A 22234-nucleotide genomic window follows, 5' to 3' on the forward strand; every position below is an offset into this window, starting at 1 on the left:
CTGCCGTCGATATCGTCGAACCGTCACACGTGTCACCACCTTTAACTGAAACTATTGAAACCACAGCGCCTGAATATGAAACATAAACTCTCATTCAGGGCTTCCCTTAAACATCAATCGTCTGTTTACTCCTCCTCCTCCTCCTCCTCCTCCTTTGCTGCTGGTGCTGTCAGGACTTCGTCTGAAATTCACATACAACAACAGTGCCGGTGGTTGATGGTTGCCAGGCAACAGTATAAGGTAGCAGCTTTTCAGAGTGACTCAATACGAAGTGTCAGAGTTGGGGAAGTGTGTGTGTGCGTGTGTGTGTGTGTGTGTGTGTGTGTGTGTGTGTGTGTGTGTGAGGGAAAAACCTATTAAATTAATTCAGCTGCACTCATACAGAGAGCTGCTGAGGCACGACACATCTCTGTGCTGAATGTGAATCGCTGCCTTTATGAATTTCTATTGGCTAATGTGACACCAGGAAACGGTGCGAATGAATCAGCACCATATCGGGGAGGGAACGCAGCGTTACTCGCAATCATGTTGCGACATGAAGCGTCCATCATCGGCACACGGGGGGGTCGTTTCTGTTCTTTTATTTTGCCACCGGGAACTGTTCTACAGTTACAGTTGTCATGCACGTGGAAATTAGCTACAGAGACCAAAACCAGGCTGTAAACATGTTTATTTCTGCTGTGAAGTTGGACATTTCAACATGGGGACTTATGGAGACTGACTCACTTCTGGAGCCAGCCTCAAGTGGACGTTTGAGGAACTGCACCTCCCCCCCAAAAAACTTGGGAATTACATCAGTAAAAGTATCAAAACTCCCAGTTCTACCGACGCTTCAGGAACCCCAAAAACAAAACTGGGTCACAAAATAGTAGTTTAGGAAGTAAAGGTCTGCTTTACAACCTTTTCCCGGAGCTTTCAACCACACGTCATGCCAGCAGAGCCGCTTGGAGAGACTCCGTCCACTGATGCAGACGGAGAAAGCTCGTTAGGTCAAGATTAAAATAGATAAACCCTTCACAGGATCTCATGCCTGCCTGTGTTTGTATTAACTGAAGCCTTCCACTTTTCAGTGCCCGGCCTCGTTTAATTATTCTGCTGTAGAGGTCTGTCTGCTCAGCCGTCCTACCCTGAATAAACAAAGATTATAATATGGATATACTCGTTAGTATCCTTTGAGTAAACGATTGTGACTAAACGGCAGGATTTTCTTTCACTGTGTACGACCGCTTGCATTGATACGCTTTGTATGGAAAGACATTTTATTTCAAGGAAAATAGATAAATTGCAGGTTTTGGTTGCACACTTAAAGTTCTATTTTTACTCTTGGTGGCATTTTTCTTTGTTTTGTTTTAAAGAAAAACAGCGTCTCATTTCATGTGTAATTGCACCGTCTAGGTTTTTGTGGAATACATTAGTGTCTGTCAAGGCTCTCTTTGTGTCTGACATCCTGCCTTTCTGCCGGTGTCAACATACTGAAATGAAATCATATTTGTTTACATCTCAAAGTCATAATGACTGTGTGCCACCTCCATATATTGGTCAGTAATTACCAGGTTTGTTACTGTTAAAAGAAACTTTACACAGTAACTGTCAGCAGTTCACGACTCTGACGAACTACACTGAACCCTTCATAACAGAAAAATACATGTTTAGAGTGCAAATACGTCCGCTGTTTGTAGTTTCTCACGTTCACCATTAATTTGGTGAAAATTGTCAATTATTATGACATACATTGAGGGACCCCCTGCAGTACCTCTGCAGACCCCCTAGGGGTCATGGACTCCTGGTTGAAGACCCCTGCTTTAAACAATTTTAACCGTTCATCACACTATTGTTAAAGCTAACTACTCCTGCCATTTATCCCTTACACACACACTAACCAACCAACCAACTAACTAATTCACTCACTCACTCATCTACCCAACTAACTAACTACTCACTCATTTACCCAACTAACTCATCTACCCAACTAACTAACTCACTCATCTACCCAACTAACTCATCTACCCAAATAACTAACTCACTCATCTACCCAACTAACTCCCTCATCTACCCAACTAACTAACTCACTCACTCATCTACCCAACTAACTCCCTCATCTACCCAACTAACTCACTAACTCATCTACCCAAATAACTAACTCACTCATCTACCCAACTAACTCCCTCATCTACCCAAATAACTAACTAACTCACTCATCTACCCAACTCACACTCTCTCTCTCTCTCACTCTCTCTCACTCACTCACTCACTCACTCACTCACTCACTCACTCACTCACTCACTAATCTACCCAACTAACTAACTCAACTAACTCATCTACCCAACTAACTAACTCAACCAACCAACTAACTAAACTTTGGGCTATTTCAACCATTTATCTCACTTCTTTAATCTAACTGTTTATCTGTTTTAGATATATTATGTGTTATAAGTCTTAACACGTTGTGACTTGTAGTGTTCAGGCGTTACTTGGTTATGACTTAATTATTCACTTTATTAGTAAAAGGTAATCCAGTACTTATGTATAAATAATGAGGATAAACATCACAGTGTTTGTTTCAATAGTGCAGCAGAGAGGAGTTCGAGAGGTTCCTCTTTAACTGTGACTTTGTGCATCACTGTTTGTTCTGTTAACCACAGCGAGGTCCAACTTCCTCTTTTTCACTGTGCACAAGGAAGCTGTGAAGTCTTAATCATCCCTGACACTATCTGTGGCTTTAGATACAAAAACTATTTTCTGCAGAAACTTATTTTATTGTTTATTGGCTTCTTGAAAAGATGCAGCAACAACTTGAGTGTAATTACTGTTTAAGGCATCAGGATGAAAATCAGAGTGTGCAAACACTCACAACAAGATTAAGAAATGTCTTAAAATATATATGATGTTTGCATGTGAGATGCTGTGGGTGTTGCATTTTTAAAAAAAGCACACTGTTGAAGTTGAAGTGCTCGCTGAAGTGTGAGGAATTAATGAGTCTATCATTTATCCTATGATTTAAAAACATTATTCAGCATCTCTGTCCACTGTTCGAGTGGGAAAATAACAAGAATACGACTGCTTTAAAGCCAGTTTCACTAAACATCAGAAGATTGTTGTTAATTAGGTTCGTGGCAACCTTTTAGAGGATGCAAAACAGGTGAAAATAATGCATTATTTATCACTTTAATTAAATAAATGGGTGCATAATAAGGCACACCTTCTCGTTCAGTGGTTTTTATGATTTTCTACATTGTGGATTCACACTTTGGAATTATGTCGTAAACACATACCAGGATATGTCTTATAATCTTCAAGGTAACCACCTTTTCTTTGGTGACAGCTCTTGGTATTCTCATGTGGTCGTCATCAACTGATGGAGTGAGCACTTGTTCACTCTGCGGTCCGACTCATCCCAAAACATCTCAGCTGGGTTCAGGTCGGGTGATTGTGGAAGTCAGGTGATGCATCACTCTTGATTCTTGGTGAAATGTCCCTTACGTAGCCTGAAGGTGTGTTTTGGCGTCATTGTCCTGTTGGAAAAAAACAAATAACGATCCCTCTTTTGCCATGCTGGCTTACCTCCACACCATCACACCTCGTCCTCCAAGCTTCACGGTGGGAACCACACATGTAGAAACCAGATCTGTACCTTCCAAAGACAACCAAAAATCTAAGATTTGGACTCATCAGACCAAAATCCCACTGGTCTAATGTTCATTCTTTGTGTTTCTTGGACCAAGCAGTTCTTCTTCTTGGTCTTCCTCGTTGTTTCTCTGTGTGAATCAGACCTTCATGGTCAAATTACTCCATTCTCCTCTGAGCAGCTGATGTTGAAATGTGTCTGCTACTTGAACTCTGAAGTATTTATGTGGTCTCTAATCTGAGGTGATTTCAGAGGCTGGTAACCCTGATGAACTTCTCTGCAGTAGAGGCAACTCTTGGTCGTACGTACCTCCTGGCAGCTGCCGTGTCTCTGGTCGGTCGCTTTGTGAAAGAAAGTTCATGATAAACGGATAAAAATCAATAGAAATTTATTTTCTTACTTATCAAAAATATCTGCAACACATTTGCATAGATGGACACAGAATAGCTTACATGATTGGTTCATGTGATTGTAACCATGAGAAGTGAGCACGACTGGGTTTGAAGTATTTCAGAGGGTCATCACGAGGCGGCGTGTTTCTTTTTTTATTCCTCTATAAACACAAACTGAAGCGTGAATCTAAATAAATTTGGATCTGTTTTGTTTGTTTCAGTGGAAAAGGAGTTCATGTTTCTTTCTCCAAATAGATTACTCCTTTTTATAAATTAAGATAATAAATATTCCAAATATATTATTTCTTGGTTTGTTAAATACTTTTTCAAATAAATCTTTTCAGGACCAATCATGTCACATAAAAACAGGGGAGAAGTCTTTCTGGTCAATAATTCATTTTCTTTTTTTAACTTAAATGCTATAATGCTCCTATCACAAATAAAAATGAAATGAAAAGCAAAGAAATAAACAAAATCTTGTCCTCAGCTTCTCAAAATAACTTCTTCACAGATCAGTAAAGCACATGGATCGACTCCACGACGTGTTTCCTTCTGCCAGAGTCGACAGCGGGGAAGATTTTCTGGATGCCGCGTCACATTTTCACACCGTCAGTATCCCAGAAAATGAATCCTCAGCTTCTCCTGTTGTAACTTTAAGTTTGTGTCTTTTCCAAAGCTCCGAAAAAACGAAACAAAAAAAAAACAAAAAAGAAAAAAATCCCTTTTCATTCTTGCGAGTTAGAAATCCACAAAACTTCCAAAAGTTTTCCAACAAGAGGCTCCCGATCCAACATTTCCAAACCGTGTGCAACCACGTTTCCTTCCACTGCCCGGGTGTTCGCCGTTGCCGCCGCCGTTGCTCGCTGGTCAGTTGGCGTACTGTTTGTAAAAGGCAACCTTGACTCGCTCTATCTGGTGACACAGTTTGATGGCGGGGCCGAGCTTCAGGTCCATACACTCCTGTACGGTGGGCAGGGTGAGCAGCAGCAGCGCCTGGCCGTCGATGTCCTGCACAGGAAGAGATGCAGATACATATTTTAACAGAGGAACGTGACGTTTGCTCACTTCTTCAGACTCAGTCTTCCAGCTTTTGTTTAGTTTTTTACTGCTTGTCATGTAAAATTGTGTTTACCGATGCTGTTTACGACATTTAATAGAAAACTGGATCCTCTTTGATGTTTAGTTCAACCGAGGAAAGAGGAAAAAATGCAAATTAAACCTCTTGATAATTAAAAAACAAGCAGCAGCTATGATAGGAATGTTGTATTACTCGTTTTCTTTTTAATAAGAAAGTGATTTTTCATCAGGGAGGTTGTCGGACTCATTTGACGTCACGAGCTGAAGAAATATCTGAGCAAACACTCGTCGTATCAGGGGTGGTGACCGACCTGCTGATAACTGAGCTGTAGTAAAATACAAATATTGGCTCAATGTGTTGTAAGTGGCAAACAGAGGGCGTACGTCTGAATATTCTTTAAAAATCTTCCTGTTGAAGAGATAAAGACCTTGAAAGTGAGAGAGTAAGGACACGCTGTGAGGTCTTCTCTTCTTCAAATGGATGTTTGAGAATCTAGAAGGTTTAGCCGAGGAGCTGGGTCAGAGTTTTGTTTTTGTGTGTGTGTGTGTGTGTACCTGCTCCTGGAAGATGTTGGCCAGCGATGCACAGTCGGTAGAGTTGATAAACTGAACGACTTCGTCTACGCTCCACTCCAGAGGATTTCTGTCCAAAACCAGCTGACCCTCCTCCTCCACCTGACACACAAACACATGAAGGAAAAAAATAAAGATCACAAACAATTTTCTTATCTTTCTTAAATGTGTCGTACGACGCTGTGTCGTTTCATTATATAACAGAGGAAACCTGATTGGCCACTTAAATGATCCTAAACTATGATTGGCTTAGTGCCCGGTCAAAGGTGGGACTTCAGTTCAAAGCAAATGTTTCACAAATAAACTTTAATTTGTAAAATGTTTCAAAACTTTGTAAAATGTTTCAAAACTTTGTAAAATGTTTCAAAACTTTGTAAAATGTTTCAAAACTTCGTAAAATGTTTCAAAACTTCGTAAAAATGTTTCAAAACTTTGTAAAAATGTTTCAAAACTTCGTAAAATGTTTCAAAACTTTGTAAAAATGTTTCAAAACTTTGTAAATGTTTTTAAACTTTATTTTTTACAAACAAACATAAGAACAGGTGAATTAAACTATTTTAAAAGTCCAGGGTGGACGTGCTTTAGATTTGAAGTTTTGCACACACAGATTTTTATTTTATTTATTTAAATGTTAAATGTTATCTTACTGTAACTGTCTTTTAATGATTTATGTCGTTTGTGTTTCATTTCTTATCGGGAGTTATGTTTTTAAATGATTATTATTTTTCAGTCATCACTAACTCGTTTGTTACTAACCACTGTGAGGGCTGAACCTCCATCAGTGTGTCGTCTCTCTCTCTGCACCTGCATGTCTTGTCCTTTGGGCGGCTGATACTTGTTGCTCTGGTTGTAGGCCGACAGCGAGCGGGTCGACCTCCTGCGACCTTCGGGGACCTCCCGGCTGCTTGCGGTGTTCCCGGCGCTGAAGGCCCTGCGCAGCGTCACGGCCCGGCGAGGACGGCTGCTGGTCACCTCCACCGAGGAGGCGTCGGTGTGATCCTCGCGTGGCTCCGAGCTGGTGCCCTCGCTTCCCGACTGTAACGCCATCTCCTCATCCTCCTCGCCTTCGTCGCTGTCCTGAAGGAGGAAGCAGTCAGAGAGGTGAGGTGCACTTGTTGTGTTAGTAATAATATTAAAGAAAGCCGTTAACACAGATTTATATGACTTTAACAACCCGTCTGCATTGATCTTTGATTAACTGAAGGAACATTCTGGTCGCTCTGTTCGATAACAGAAGCTGACGCTCAGACTCGAACACTCTGCAGCTGCTGTGCTGTCACGCAGGACGAGACATTCGAGCCGAGCAGAAACAGGCGAGATAAGTCTGAGGTTCCTCTCGGTGACGTTAGGCGAGACTCATGTTGTCCTCAGAGTTTCACATTTCCACCGAGGGCGAGGATCGAGAGTTTAGATTGGAGTTAGATACGTTCGTTACCTGAGGTTAGATTCCAGATTGGTAAAACAGACGCAGGCATGAAGCTCTGAAACTATCTGTAACTGAAAAACAGATACCTGGAAAAACTTTTTCCATGTGAATTAAAGAATTCAATGGATTGTGTAGATTATTTTAGGATAATTTGAGACTTCTATTGCTGCTGCAGCTTTAGAGGTAAAATGATAAATTGATTAGTTGATTGACAGAAAGATAATTATCAACTATTTTTACTAGTTCCAGTCTCTGTTTTTTAGCATTTACTGCTTTTAATTTTGGACCAACAGGGCGACATCCAACGATTGATTTCACGATTAATTCATCTGATTATTCTTTTCTCGACTAATCGATCAGTTGTTGTATTTATAAAACTCAAAGGAGTATTTAGCTTAAAAAAATGAGTCATATAATTAATAAATGATCAAAACAGTTGCAAATGAACCTTCTTTAAATCAATTAATTGTCAAAACAGTTGCAAATGAACCTTCTTTAAATCAATTAATTGACTGATTGGTTCAAAGAAATCATTAGTTGCAGCTCTGAGTTCTCAGTCTGACTCAGAAAAATCTAAAAACAAATCAAAGATTCTGTTTTTTCTCTTTACGACGTTGCGTATAGAAACCAGAGAACACATGGAGGCCTTTAATTGAGATTTAAATTATGATTGAAACTCTCAGCTGAGCTCTGTTTCCTGTCTGTGAAGCTCCTCTCCTTCCTGCCTCCGTCACATGTTTATATTTATACGCTCCGTCACGGCTGCACACTGAGCATCCGCAACACAATATGAAAGAGGAAGAAGAAGAAGGAGGAGGAGGAGAGCTAACCTGCGGTGAGCCAGCAGGAGTGTAGTCCACGGTGGACGAGCGTCTCTTCTTCTGCACAAAGATAGCTTTCCTCTTCTTCCTGCGGCGCGTCGGCTTGGCCAGGTCTCCCTCCGCCGCCTCCTCTCCTCCCATCGGCTTGGACAGCTTCCTCTTCTTCCCATAGTAGTAGGCTGCGGACACACAACAGATGTGGAAAACAATGCAACCCAAAACAAATCTCAGCCAGTCATCAGAGGCAATTATACACTCTTCAGCGTCACAGGCTTTGATTTGGGTCCCCTCCATAGCTGTGGTGGAGGAAGTGATGCGTTTAATTACAGAGACTCACTGTATTTGGTTTTCGTCTGAACCGAGCAGTTCTCCGGGCACTTGTCGGTGACGAGGACGGGGCTGAAGAGGTTCGAGCAGCACTGCAGCTTCACGCACACCTTCCGGCAGAAGTCTGGGATCTGGTCTGCGATACGGACTATCCTGATGGTGGAGCGATAGGTTTTCCCTTTATATCTGAGGAGAGGAGGAGACGGGGATGTCGTGACATTGTCAGCCAGTGATTACACTTTTATTCATGAGAACGATGCATAATTAAAGTATCCGCGATCCGTCAAAGCACTCGACGGTGAACGATGAACGCCGGACGCGGTAAAGACGTGAAAGTGGGCAGCTTTAGGAGAGCCGGCGTGAATTCAGATGGTCGAGTTGATGAGGGTCAATTCTGCAATCTCACATCTAACGGCGAAGGTCAGGAAACGTGAGCCTGGTCTGCTGCCAGCGCTCAAGGACAAATCTGACCTCCGATCTGATGTTAGTCTGAGCGTCGCTGAACTTAAACGTTCAAAAACAGACACTGATCAAAGCTGACTAAATAAAGGGAAGTTCTTTACGAAGAGAAATAATTAAACTAACTAAATGAAACATTTAACATGCACATTAAGATATAAAGAGAGCTGACGACAGGCTGCTGTTGTTCAACGACTTGATTGATACGTCGGACACACGCCCTTCCAGGAAAGCTACCGGGGCGCTGCAACTTTTCAAGTCCGTCTAAAAATAATAATAGACGGGCTCGCTGTGAACGCCGAAACAGGTTTTTTACTTCCTGGAGTCATTCCTCCCGTTGATGCAATCGAGCCGCGGCGAACACAGATTCCAAAGTTTAAGTGTTTACAGTGAGCCCGTATATTATTTCAAGGGCGCCTGAGTGTCATTTCTGAGAATTGACAATTTGTGGGAAAACCCTCTTCTTCAAAATAAGAGACGTCATCTAAAAAATAATGGAATAAATCAGAAGAAAATTTGAGCTGAATTCAGAATAAGAAATATTTGTTTGGTAAAACGACTTTAAAAGACGAACAGATTGTCAAAATCGTTGCAGATTAATTTTCTACTGAAGAATCAATGTGAGGGTTGTTTTTGTTTTTTTTCCCTGTGATATCTGAGACGCTGTGTGATCACAGCTGCCTGCAAGTCTCTGCAGTTCATTTCAGGTGAACACGATTTTTATCTGATGTGATTCTGCCGAATAAAACTTGAAACCAAAACCAACTGATAAGGTGGAAACTCCTGAGAAAACCAGTGACACACTGGAGCCAGATGAAACAGAAATTATGACGAGTGTGGCTTCTGTAAACGATAAAGTTTTAAGTGATTAATTAGACTGGATTATGTTGTAAATGCTTGCTCAATATTAAGAATAACTCCTTTGTGGAGCTGTCAAAACATTCATGCATGAATGCGATCGCTGTGCAGGTGACTCAGTAAAACAATGCATGAATGCGATCGCTGTGCAGGTGACTCAGTAAAACAAAAAAAAGAAAAACCTGCGAGTGGCCGATTCTTTTTTTTCGTTCGCAGCCGGAAAAATGGGTCAGTTTTTGATTAGAAAAAAGACACACACCGAGCATGCAGCCCTGAAGCTGTGGGATAATTTGACTCTGTGCAGCCAGCGGTGGAAGAAAATGCAGACCTCACACAAACCACTGCAGCAACCCTAAAAAAATAACATGAAGAATTCAACGGAGGGGCTGCAAAATGGACTCGAAGGGACAGTGAAGAGAAAACACCGGGCTCCTCTGCGGAGTTTAAACAGTGGGGAAGATGTGATGATAGCTTGATTTATTAGGAATGCATTAAACATGAAAGCCGACAGGCTTAGTTTATAATTTTATGACTTTGTAGCTGAATAAAATGACCAGAACGAGAAAATAACTGGAGGGTTTCGAGCCTCGGTTTGGCAAACGCTCTCCCCTCCTGCACGTCTTTTTTTTTTTTTTTGTATTTCGCTTCCCTCACTTGGCTTTGAGGGTCTCCTCTTGGCAGTCCCAGCTCTGATCCTCCAGCTCCTGCAGCTCCTTCAGGACTCGTCCAGGCTTGTAGGCGGCGTTGATCAGCATGCTCAGCAGCTGGAGGGCGAAAGCAAGAGTTCAAGATAAAGAAACTTAAAATAAAAATAAAGAAATAAATGAACTCCTGCCTCGACTGAGGAAAAATTCTCAGGAATCACGAGCGACCTGCATGAAGGAACAAAACCGAAAAGACGAGCGCGGATCTTTCGAAATCCTTTGCACACACACACACACACACACACACACTTGTGCACACACACACACTTACATGTGCACACACAAACAGTCTCCAGAGAAATTAAGAGGCTGTTTTGCTAAGCTGTGTGTGTGTGTGTGTGTGTGTGTGTGTGTGTGTATATAAACACGCTTGACTGACAGCTCCTCACATTAAAACGAAGGCACTGCTGGGAAACTGCAGGTGGTTAACAAGACGTCGCTGTCTCACCCCTCCATCTTTCACCTCCTCCCTGTTTCAATCTCCGTCGGCCCTCCTCTCCCTTTGAAAGTCTGTGACTCTTTGATTAAACCTGCTCCTCCCTCCCTCCCCTACAGCTCCTGACATCAGCCCACCTCTTTGAGGACCAGCGTGCATTTTCCAGGTCCGACGGCCTGCGGCAGCTCCGCGATGCGTCCCTTGTTGAGGTAAGGTCCTGAGAAGCAGCGGTGGTTGACAAAAATCTTGGAGCAGCAGTATCTGCCGTTGGCTGAGCCTGGGACAGAGGAAAGAGCACAAACAGGAATGTTAACCAGCGTGGAGATAAATAGGAAACATGGAAAGTTGGCTTCAGTTTCTGTGAAAGATCTAAGCACATTTTTTACCCTTTAGAAACATAAACAACAAATATATTCCCAACAGGGAATTAATCAAGACTACACTGAGTCATCTGAATAAAAAGACATGCATGAGATCTTCTTAGTCTTGGCTCTATAACGTGTGTTTAATGAGATGTTTGAGCTACTGCAGTAAAGTCAAACAGACTGACGGCACTAAAAAAAGCCACAGAAAACATAAACTGTAACGACTTTTGGAAACATAAATGATAGAAATGCAAGATTATGCAGACAAGATTTAAAAATAAAAGCATAATCTCCCGCAGAAGTTTTAGCAGCTTATGGTCGACAGATCTAAATATCCATCCACCATGCAACTATTTTCTGTAACCGCTTATCCTCATCAAGGTCACGATGGGCTGAAGTCTATCCCAGCTGGTTCATCACGCCTAACTGTTGGAGAACCCAAGAAACTCCAACCAGCGTACGTAGATCGAAGCAGTCCTGATATTTAAATGATCTAAAATATTTAAAAGCATCTGATGCAAAAACTTTAGAGACACAAACAACAAAACAGAGACAAATCTGGCACGTTAGAATAAATTCTGTCCTGATGCAAAGCTGTAAACACTTTAGATCCAACGGTTTCTACATTCTCTAACATAGAGACACACAGGGCTACAAGTTAAGTCATGATGCAGTTTGATTTGCATGTTCACTGTATGAATAATGAGTTCCTCGCAGGTCGTCAATATCAGCTGACTCATTTTCATAAACATGTCTAAAGAGAATGTGGTTTCAAATCTGGAAGTATATTTACATCAAGTATAAATGAATAAAATGTGCAACAATCACGATTAAAGTTGGGAAATTATCAAATAAATCTGTAAATTTCTTTTACAAAAACAGGTGAATAATCATAATTTTCACCAGATTTTGATTCCAATGTTGTTAATTCTTGATTTTTCTGCAAAGCAAACTGAGCCTCAGCCACTCCAAACCAAAATCTCTCACATGAAATATCCATAAATATTGTTACTTTCGCTGAAAAGTGTGTTTATGTAGAGAGAGTGCACGCTTTGTTCTGTTCTTATGTTTTATTGCCTCATTGTTTTCCCCATAATCAGTAGGATGTGGCCGCATATTAATATTTCACCACACAGGTGAACGCGGAGTCAAACTGGGCCGAGGCGACGTCCTGTTCATGTGACTTCCCTCCCCTCGGAGATAAATTAGGGTCGACACAACAATGCTGCACTCCGCCCTTCCTGCACCCCCCACCGACTACCGCCGGCACCTGGAACCGCACTGCTAGGGGTGAATAATAATTAGGTGGGGTGATGAATATGCATGAGCGAGTGGGTGGTTTTCAAAACAGGGGGAACTTGGAAAAGAGGGCAAGGGTCTCCTGGAAACAACCCAGTGCTCTAACATACATGTTCACATTTCAATGTAACTCTGGATCTTTAAGTTTGGCTGCTGACACCAAACTTTGCTTTTTTTGGCTTTAATATCATCAGGTAAGATATTTCCCACCTACTGAAATCTTGCATTGCACAAATTCCACTGGACAAACAGGTAAATCGAGTTATTTTACTCGCTTATTTGGAAGCTGTTTATTTGTCCACGTGCTAAAATACCCACTAAAGGTCAAACTTATTGCAAACAGGTGAAAAAGTCAACAAGTACATTTCATTTCCACCTCTACAAAAACCATCAAACTTTAGAAATAAACTGCAAGAGTTGCCTCTGCTGCAGAGGATCACGTTCGTTACAGTTACCGGCCTCGGGAATCACTTCAGATTAGAGCACGTATAAATACTCGACAGAGTTCAAGTAGAAGACACGTCTCAACTGCGTGAAACAAGTCGTCATGCAGCAAAGAAACAACGACTGAGGAAGACCAAGAAGAAGAAGAGGAGGAGATCTTGACTTTGGTCTGATGAGTCCAAATTTGAGATTTGTGGTCGTCTTAGTAGGACACAGAAAAGGTTGAACGGATGGTATCTACATGTGTGGTTCCCACTGTGAAGCCTGGAGGAGGAGGTGATGGCGTGGAGGTGCTCTGCTGGAGAGTGGAGGGATATTCAACTAAACTAACCAACCAGTTGAGATGATTTGGGATGTTAGTGAAGGAAAAGCAGCCAACGAGTGCTCAGTATGTTTGGCATCGTGCTATTTTATAGCTTTAATGTATAATAATAAAATAAAATTCAATGAGACGCTTTTGATCTGCGGCCTTGTGTAAAATCATAGTTGTTGCTTTAGTTTAAACAATACAAAACGTACAAAGCTGCAGAAATCAGCCTCGTAGCTGCAACAAACTGACAGTTTCTTTAATAAGAGCCTCACTCTGGAACACTCTTCAACATGGTTAAAAAAAGATGCTGCCTTTCTGGCTCTCTGTTGTTGTCGGTGGGTGTATTTTTATTTTTTTTTTCCTCTCGTTCCAGCTGACAACTGGCCAAACACAGACAGAACAGTTCCAGCGCAGCTACAGTAAAAACCTGATAGCAGAGAAAATGTTGCAGCTTTAGTGATAGCTGGAGGATTTCCTTTACAGCAACGTTCAATAAGGAAATGATTTTTTTTTTTCATGTGGGTATTTTTGTATATGAAAGAGAAAAAACACTAAAGAGGAAATGAGACTCGGCAGGGCACGGTGCAAACTGTAGCCACAAGTTGCATCTTGTTGTAGCCGCTCTTTGTGCTCTTTAATAATACGCACATTATTCTGCTGTCACCGTTGTGGCTTTTTCCTCGACTGTAGCACCTGCATGTGCACAACGCTCTTTGAATGGTGTTGCCAAGAAACGCATTAAAGCAACACCGTGCGACTTTTCTACCATACAGGTCACACACACAGCACCAACTACTTCACTGATTCTGGTGAAACTGGATCATATTTTATGAGTTTATGATGGACAGTGAAGTAAACTGTAGCTGCTGTCAGCTCCGTTTGTTAGCCGGGCTGCCCGGACTGTGAGCTCAGAGTACCGGAGGAGTGTCAGTGTTTGTACCACAGCAGTTTTGGACCAGGTTTTTTAGCCGGTGTTGTGCCAGAACCGGAGCTGAGCAAGTGGGCAATGTAACTGGGCTCAGCAGCCTCTATGGACATGATGACAGATGTGAAAAGACTGAAGAGGATAGTGAAGGAAGAGAGAGAGTGAACGAGTAAAGAAGCTGTCGGACAAGAGTAAATGTGGAACTGCTGGGCTGACTGCTGCTGGACCAGTCAGTGATATTATCTGGCTGCTACGTCTTCTGTTGTTGACTACATAAGTAATGTAATCAGAACAAATACTCGAGTACAGCTGAACATATTCACCACAGTCTGAAACTGGGCACGCTAAATCACAAATCTAAATTTCTTCGCTGTGTTCTTTAATTGCAGCAGCAACGAGGCTTAATGTTTGTTGCTTTAATGAATTTATCGCTTAATTATCACCTCCGCACAAAGAAAGAAACTGCAGGTGATTTAATAAGAATAGTTTATAGTCTTCTCATGAGGGGTGGTTAAAAACTAACAAACCCCCCTTCGCAACTTTTCATTATTATAAGCTGCTAATGTACAACCATGTACAACGAAGTTCATACATCATTTATTTATAGGCCTCACAGTGTTTCTCTTTTATTCCGTGCTAATGACTTCACCCCACGCATGTTTAAGCACAAGTTTTTTAACGATAACGAACAAAATGTGTTTAAATTCTCCGTTCATGAGGCTCTAAGCAGGACTTCATCAGCAGCTGCACGAATGAGTAATAATATCCAGAACGTTTGGGCAAATAGGAATTTAATAACAGTCCCAACTTAACCTCTTAGCAGAACATTTGATCTACTACATGATGAAACTGAGGAGAATTAATACGGAGTGAGACGAGGGGTGGTTATTAATTAAGCACATAATATCCAATCAAACCCAACGTTAACGCAGCCTGTGAGTGAAAAACTGAAGCTGCCATGACTCTTCAAACACAGAGTTTAGAAATGTCTACAGAGCAGGGTTCACTGTCATCATGGCGGTTCATTAGCGTTAATTACTGGAGATAAATCATGTGTAATGTGGCTTTTGATTACCTGGATCCACGGCGACGGGCTGGCAGTGGTTGACGGGAGTCGTCTCTAACGGCTGGGACGGAGCCAACCTGTAAGGCAATCAATACTGTCAAACTAATCAATAAAATTATCGCGTAATCAAGACAGGAAACCCCAAACAATTGCTCGATTATTAATCAATCTCCACATCAGCTGCTACGGTTTCCGTCAGATTCAGAGGCATGTGGGTTAGAAAGCAGCAGGGGGGCGAGCGCGGCGAGGTGACGGCGGGGGTTATCGATGAAAAGATTCCCCTGAAGGTGAGAGATGGAATCAGTGGTTAGATGAGAGAGCTGACAAAGTGCAGCTGAGGACCTCGTTTTTCTCCGACCACCATTTCCTCCTCTCCTGCAGGGCTGCGTTTGCCAGCCCCGCCGGTGTAACATGTCATTTGTCAACAAAATCAATCAGCGCCCCGGGGAAAAGCAATTTCTGCTCTAAAAAGCCACTGTTTCAATTAATGGCTTCGGAGTGACAGAGGAGGGAGAGAGGGGGAGAAAACGCCTTGAGGGTTTTCTGAGGAAACCTTTACTGAGTTATTATTTTTGGGGGGTGGGGGGCTCTCAGGTAGAAAGAAAAGAAATAAAACCATTTTCCACACGAAGCTGAAGTGAAACAAGGCGATGTCTGTGGTTAGTTACAGTGACGGATGCATGAGGCGGATATTTAAGTTTATGTTTGCCAAACTCTCTCTGAGAGCCTGATAATCAGACGACCTGATGGCCATTTGTTCTTTACTTAATGTATTGTATTCTTATTATTAATATTAATGAATTAAATGTTTGGTCCTTACAGTAAAATGTCAGAAAATAGAAGAATATTCTGACCAAAGCTGCAAAGGTTTTAGATTTGCTATATCTCAAGACTGTTTCCCAAACTTTTCCGGCTATTACTGCTTAAAATAACACAGCATCTACCTGTGTTAGACACCTATAAGTCTATTAGAGCCGCATTCAGACAGTACACGGCGCTGCGAGCTGCTGAAAATGCAGGTTTTCCCATTTATTTGAGTGTGGGTCGTCCGTTTTGGCTGCAGGCTTTGAGGAAAAAAAAGCGAGCAGTGGTCAAGCAACGTAGACAGTGATTGAGAGTGAGCAAGCGCCAGCCTCAATAAAGCAGATTAATCGGCGGGTACATTCATTCGATTTGATTCAATTCGCTGAGCCTATCCCATGATGCATCTCATGACCCCCCTCAGGTTGGGAATCATTAACATAAAACAAACACGAGCAGTAAATCTTGAGAGATCATTTGGCGTCTTTACTCGACAACACGACACAAACAAGAAATCAATTCTCGGAAAACACTCGCGTGGTATTTCCCTGTCGATTGAGTATAATCAATCCGCGGACTCAGCTCCGACGCCTTCGGTACTAAATGAATCATTTGAAATTGCTGAAAAATTCAGAGATTCAGACGTCTGGAACCAGGCCAGCTGTGTCGGTCAGTGCCAATCCCGGTGACTGATCCTGGGCCCAACATGTAAATGTTATTATTTATTAATATTAAGAGCTTGGACAACTCACGCGCTGATGGTTTAATCTAATTAACCCCTTTGGTGAACTAACAAATACTTTTTAGAGACTGACGGATCAAACCTTTTTCCTAAACGTTGCTTTAATAAACATGTTTATTAATACAGAAATCGAATCATTATAGCGAGGAAAGGTTTATAATAAAAGCATTTGTGTACGGACAACACAAAAATATTAATTTCTGTTGCCATGGTGCTGCAAGGGTTGCAGCCAGTTACAGCAGCAACATTTCCTATGTTTGGTTTTTTTTTATCTATCATATTTTCCACCTTGTGTGTCGTGAGCCGCTGTAACAAGCCGGCGTGAGATCAATTAAATCGATCTTATTAATTTGTTGTCACAAAAGCATAATTTACATTTTTTATCGTTATTCTTAAAAAGCTTAAAAACACTCGAAGATTGTTAAACGGTGAAAGTATCAGCGCTGACTTGAAGCCTGACACAGGATGTGTAACCTCTTAAATATTTAATGAAAACCACAAACTCCCCATAAATCCTGAGAATTTGTACGCCCGGCTTCTCCTCCTGACGTCCTCCCCTTCGCCTTCTGGATGTTACACTTTGAGGAATGCTAAATACACTCCTCTGTTGCGTTTTTATTTGCAAAGCGAATCAGTGATTTAAACGTGTTGAGTTGTGGTGACTGTGACGGTTATGACGCATGATTCACGCCTGGTTTCCTTCTCGAAGCCGTCATCTGTCTGTTTGCTAGATGCCGGCTTGAAAAATGGGGGTCAAAGATAAATGTTTGTCTTTCTTACTGTTTCTCCGGCTGGACCACCGCTATCTTCTTCTGTTTCAGGCCTGCAAGTAAAGACAGAAAAAAAAGAGAGAGTGTGCATTAAGCTGTCACTTCTAAGTGAGTATGTGTGTGTGTGTGTTTGTGTACGTACAGACAGGTTTGAATGGAGGGGTCAGAGGGTAAGCGTTGGCCTCGCACCAGCCGACAGGGAAGATGTCCATGGACTCGACATCCACGATGCACTCTGACAGCGGCTTCACCACACCTGGAGACAGGTAGACAGCAGAGGGAGGAGGGAGGAGGGAGCCGTCACACACTCTGTTTTCACCTTCAGTCCAAGACACAGCAGGAGTCCTGACACTTAATCCTCCGACACTTAATCCTCCACACACACACATGTTCGTACCTTCCAGTCGGAGCCACAGCAGGCGTCCTCTGACCTGCGTGATCTGAGCCACGCACACCTCGGCCGGCCGGTGAGGGTTCACCGCCTCCAGCCACATGTCCTTGGCAAAGCCTCTGTTCTGCCATGTCTGAGCACGCACACACACACACACACACGGGAGGAGAGAGACAGAGGTAGAGTTTATTTTACATTTAGGACAACGATCTAACCTCCGATACCCTGATGAAGCCGCACTCAGATTACAAGATATTCCAACTGATTTAACCTTGATTTTCCACCTTGGACAACGCGCGCTGACACTGATTTTGCAGGTTTGTCGCATGTTTCTGAGCCGGAAGGGTCAAATTAAATATCGACCGCGATCTGTGTCGGCTTGTGCGATGATACATTTGGAAGCGTGTCGTTATTATGCAGTGAATACTGCGTGTTTCATTCGTCCTCATCCCAGAGGCCTCTTCCGCTGTGAAAATACAACAGCAAACAGTGAGGTTCGTCTTTGTGATGCTCGTCCAACGAGGTTTGGGAGTGCACAGTCTTCTTGGCAGAATGGGTTCATTGCAGTCGCTGGAGGGCAGTTACCGTGGGTGTGTGTTCTCCCACAATGAGCCACTTCCACACCTGAGAAACATGAAAACGTGCCCAATCTCACAAAAGGTGAGATCTATTCCTGAGTCCAAGTGTGAGAGAAAACATCTCAGGGATGAGGACGAACTGGTTCGTTTGGTGAACTTGTGCGTTATTAACTTTCCTACATCCAATAAAGACGAGCGGACCGCTGCTTCCCCAGGAGTTCCTTACTCTTCTGTTAACCTCACCTAATTCCCAGCATAGCTGAGTAAAAAACTTCTTCTTTAAATAAACAATGATCACCGTGTCCTTGAAAATCAGGACTTTGCCTGCTCTTACATCAGGGAAGCAGGCGTCAGGGGCCGCCTCCGTCCCGCTGTGCTTCAGGTAGTCCGCCCAGTCGAAGTCCTGACCGTCGTAACCCGGGGGTCGCTCCAGGCCGACGCCGTTCTTCAGACACCACTGCACGGGCAGAATACCCGGCGAGCTGGCGTGACACACCACGAACCTCGGCTTAGCTTCGACTGAGAGATCGTCCAGCATGACCTGGAAGTAGATCTCATCGTACACCTGAAGAGGAAACAGACGACATAGTAAGTATCTTTGTTGAAGAGACACGTGTTTCAGTTCAGAGACTACAAATGTAAGAAAGATGTGCTGGAGGTGCATCGTGGGAAATGTAGGATCCAGTGTTTTTGTATCGTTCACACAGATCTAATTAAACTTCTTCGTGTCGTGCGAGTCAGACTCAGATTTAGAAGCCGCACACACGCAGGTAGATTATCAGAGTTCAGTCCGTGAATCCACCTGGACAGTCTCTTTCATTTCAGGCTGTCTGTGGAGGTTTGGGCGATCTGAGCGTCTGACTGGCGGCCGGAGCGTGACGTGGGGCTCCGTTTCCCCAAAAGTTGAATCTGGCTCAACTTCTCTCCAGGACGCCGGCGACGTTTTTTGCGGAAACACACTGAAACGCAGCCGGCGTCCGGTTTGCCTGTCCCCGTCTGAACGCACACTAATACTGAATTGATGAATGACTTCTTTAAGTTTTGTATGGAAACATGCAAAGGCCATAAATCTACATAATAGTGCAATTTAAACATTAATGAATATTAATGATTTTGCACTAACCAACGATGAAATAAATGTTTGAAAATTTAAATTGTGCGATTTCAGATTATTTTATTTCAAATTAAATTCCTTTTTTAAAATGTATATATCACCTGTTAACACACAAAAAAATCAGAAAAATCAAAATATCTAAAACCTTTGAAACATCAGCAGTGAACTTGGATAAAACGATGGTTCCTATTTGTATCTTTAAACTGTTAACATTGCACAGAGTTTACTTGTATCATTGTGTTTCAGTTTAAATTATTTTTCACAGTTTAAAAATACATAAAAATGATGATAATAATAACAATAATAATAATAATAATAATAATAATAATATAAAGTGCAGATCTGCAGCAGAAAACTCGGATGAGCTTAATTAACGCCTCCAGATAAAGTTAAAATGTCACAGATATAAAGGACACAATAAAACATACAGAGAATAATATGAGTACATAAAGTAATGACAAATTATAAATAGGAAAACATATATGTATTTAAATTATCAACAACAAATAAGCATGTGTGTGTGTGTGTAACATTTTATATCAGTTTTTTTTGCCAAACTTTTCAATAATTTGGTTCCCCTAAATTTTACAGATTAATCTCTATGTAACACAAATAACTACATATTATATATGTTTATATGTGTGTATAGAGTATGTCTACAGCACAGCGTCTGAGATAAAACCAGAGGAACAAGGCTGCGCTCTTCATAAAAACATGTTAAAAATTCAATGCCACGTTAACAAAGGCAGCTGAGGAATGCTCCGGGGGGGAGGAGTCTGCTTGATAAATATATTTTCTGAGATAAGAAATAGTTTTCGCTGCGACTCACCTTGGTGACAGAAACGGGGCAGATCCGGAGCTGCTCCCACGGAGAAACCATCTCCAGCTTCATCCCCGTCTTGAAGGAGTGCTTAGGCAGGTCTACGTGGTCCTGACACAGTAAAGTCAAGACGTTCAGACAAATGTGCTCCACTTCTGTTAACGCACACACCACGCAACACAATGTAGGTCACGCTAACCCTGCTGGGTGGGCATGTAATGAAGGAGGTAAAACGCTATTCCCACGTCGGTGGTTAATGATGAATAACATCTGGTGGCGATCGTTAGGACAAAATAAATATTAATTATCACGATAAACTGCGGGATTCATCTTGCCGTGCATCGTGCTGTCACATGTTTTACCCTCTTGTTGATAAAGTTTCTGTAATGCGATCGTTTGTTCGCCCGTCATGGCAGTTTCTAAAATAACTAACATAAACACATCACTTCCTGCACGACTGACGTTTGTTCGGGAAAGACTGAAGGTGTGTCGACAGGTCGGGCTGCACGGTCGTAAAGAAAACAAACATTTACTGTCAGATTTAAAAGGCTCTATTCACAGAAGTGTCAGAAAATAAATAGAATATCCATAACTTTGTTTTTGTTAACTCACAATGAGACTTTTTATTTCGATGGACGCACAAAACACCCAAACTAAACGAGCCAAACTAGCCCAAAACTCTAGATAAGTCCGAGTTAGGCAGAGCTTTCCTTAAAGATGCGACTAAATCCTACACTCTGGTGCTTTACGAATACAACTTTACAACTTTTTTCTTTGAGAAATGTTGCCTTTGTTCAAGTTCAAGTCGGCTTTATTGTCAATACTGCAATATGTACAAGACATACAGAGAATTGAAATTACGTTTCTCTCTGTCCAAACAGTGTGAAGATGTAAAGATATATATAAAATAAAATATGAAATAAAAATAAAATAAAAATATATATCTATCTATCTATTATCTACTTGATGTTTTGTTGTATTTCTATATTGTTATTCATTGTGTTCTATCATATTGTGCAGCACTTTGGAAACCCTGTGTTTGCTAAAATCGTGCTATATAAATAAAGTGGATTGGATTGGATTGGATATATATATACACAATATATACAAGCTAAAAGACATCCGGGAATAGAAAAGTCTGGAGATATAAATAGTATGAACCGTATAAGCAGTTTGTAATCTCCTTGTGGATGTTTTTCTGATTTGGAGGTAGTTTGTGTCCCATCCCGAACTTCAGGTGAGAACAACGGCGAGCACTAACGAACTGTCTGATCAATGATCCTGAAGAAGCCTCTTGGATGAGAGAGACGAAACATCATCACGGATCGACAACCAAGTCATCCCAGATTTGACCGGGATGACTGAGAACCTCCACAGACTTCAGGTAAGAACTTCCAGGTCCTCAGCCTCTAACGGTGAACAAGTTCTGTTTGTTTGGGTTGATTTAGTTTTCGATCTTCTAGTTTAGGAGCGTTTGTTTTGCTGCAGGGAACCTCCCAGCTGATAAAAATGATAAAGTTGCACAAGAGTACGATTACTTTTATGAAATCAGCAGGGCTTATTATCCGCTATAACTTGATTTCCTTGGAAGTTTCCTCGATATAACTTGTTGTAATTTGATGTCAGATACGGAGTAAACAAAAGATGCAGCAGTTCCAAACAGAGCAAACCAGCTGAACATGCAAAAAGCAAGTCAACACAGAGCACAGAGACTAAAACTTCCACTAATAAATGAATATTTACTTCAGTTTATATCGAGTTTTTTTTCTTTCAAAGACAGATACCAAATCACAAAATTCTTTCAAGCAAGGTTGTTGGAAAAATTCTTCGTAAAATATCGTGTTTCCACTTATTATCCTGGTTTGGTATCATAAATCAGCCGCAGACAGTTAGAGGTAACAGTGGCAACAA

General features: G+C 41.8%; 1 protein-coding gene across 6 annotated transcripts in view; it reads right to left on the minus strand.

The window, feature by feature from the left end:
- Positions 1–3996: 3996 nt before the first annotated feature.
- The window catches only part of sfmbt2 (Scm like with four mbt domains 2), a 51251-nt gene continuing 33013 nt past the window's right edge, over positions 3997–22234 (minus strand). For 4 of the 6 annotated variants that reach the window (XM_019265532.2, XM_019265530.2, XM_019265531.2 and 1 more), the window contains 13 exons: positions 20333–20434; positions 18724–18954; positions 17818–17944; positions 17563–17676; positions 17431–17473; positions 15117–15184; positions 10836–10975; positions 10213–10322; positions 8252–8427; positions 7924–8093; positions 6424–6744; positions 5650–5769; positions 3997–5025 (listed from right to left, as the gene is read on the minus strand). In XM_019265532.2, coding sequence (XP_019121077.1) covers positions 4885–5025; positions 5650–5769; positions 6424–6744; positions 7924–8093; positions 8252–8427; positions 10213–10322; positions 10836–10975; positions 15117–15184; positions 17431–17473; positions 17563–17676; positions 17818–17944; positions 18724–18954; positions 20333–20434 — 1863 coding nt within the window. In that variant the 3' untranslated portion in view covers positions 3997–4884. The remainder of the gene's footprint in view (positions 5026–5649; positions 5770–6423; positions 6745–7923; positions 8094–8251; positions 8428–10212; positions 10323–10835; positions 10976–15116; positions 15185–17430; positions 17474–17562; positions 17677–17817; positions 17945–18723; positions 18955–20332; positions 20435–22234) is intronic. The other 2 variants (XM_019265534.2, XM_019265533.2) reach the window with 1 other exon arrangement.

Source organism: Larimichthys crocea, chromosome XX (genome assembly GCF_000972845.2).
Source record: "Larimichthys crocea isolate SSNF chromosome XX, L_crocea_2.0, whole genome shotgun sequence".
Classification (NCBI taxonomy): Eukaryota; Metazoa; Chordata; class Actinopteri; family Sciaenidae; genus Larimichthys; species Larimichthys crocea.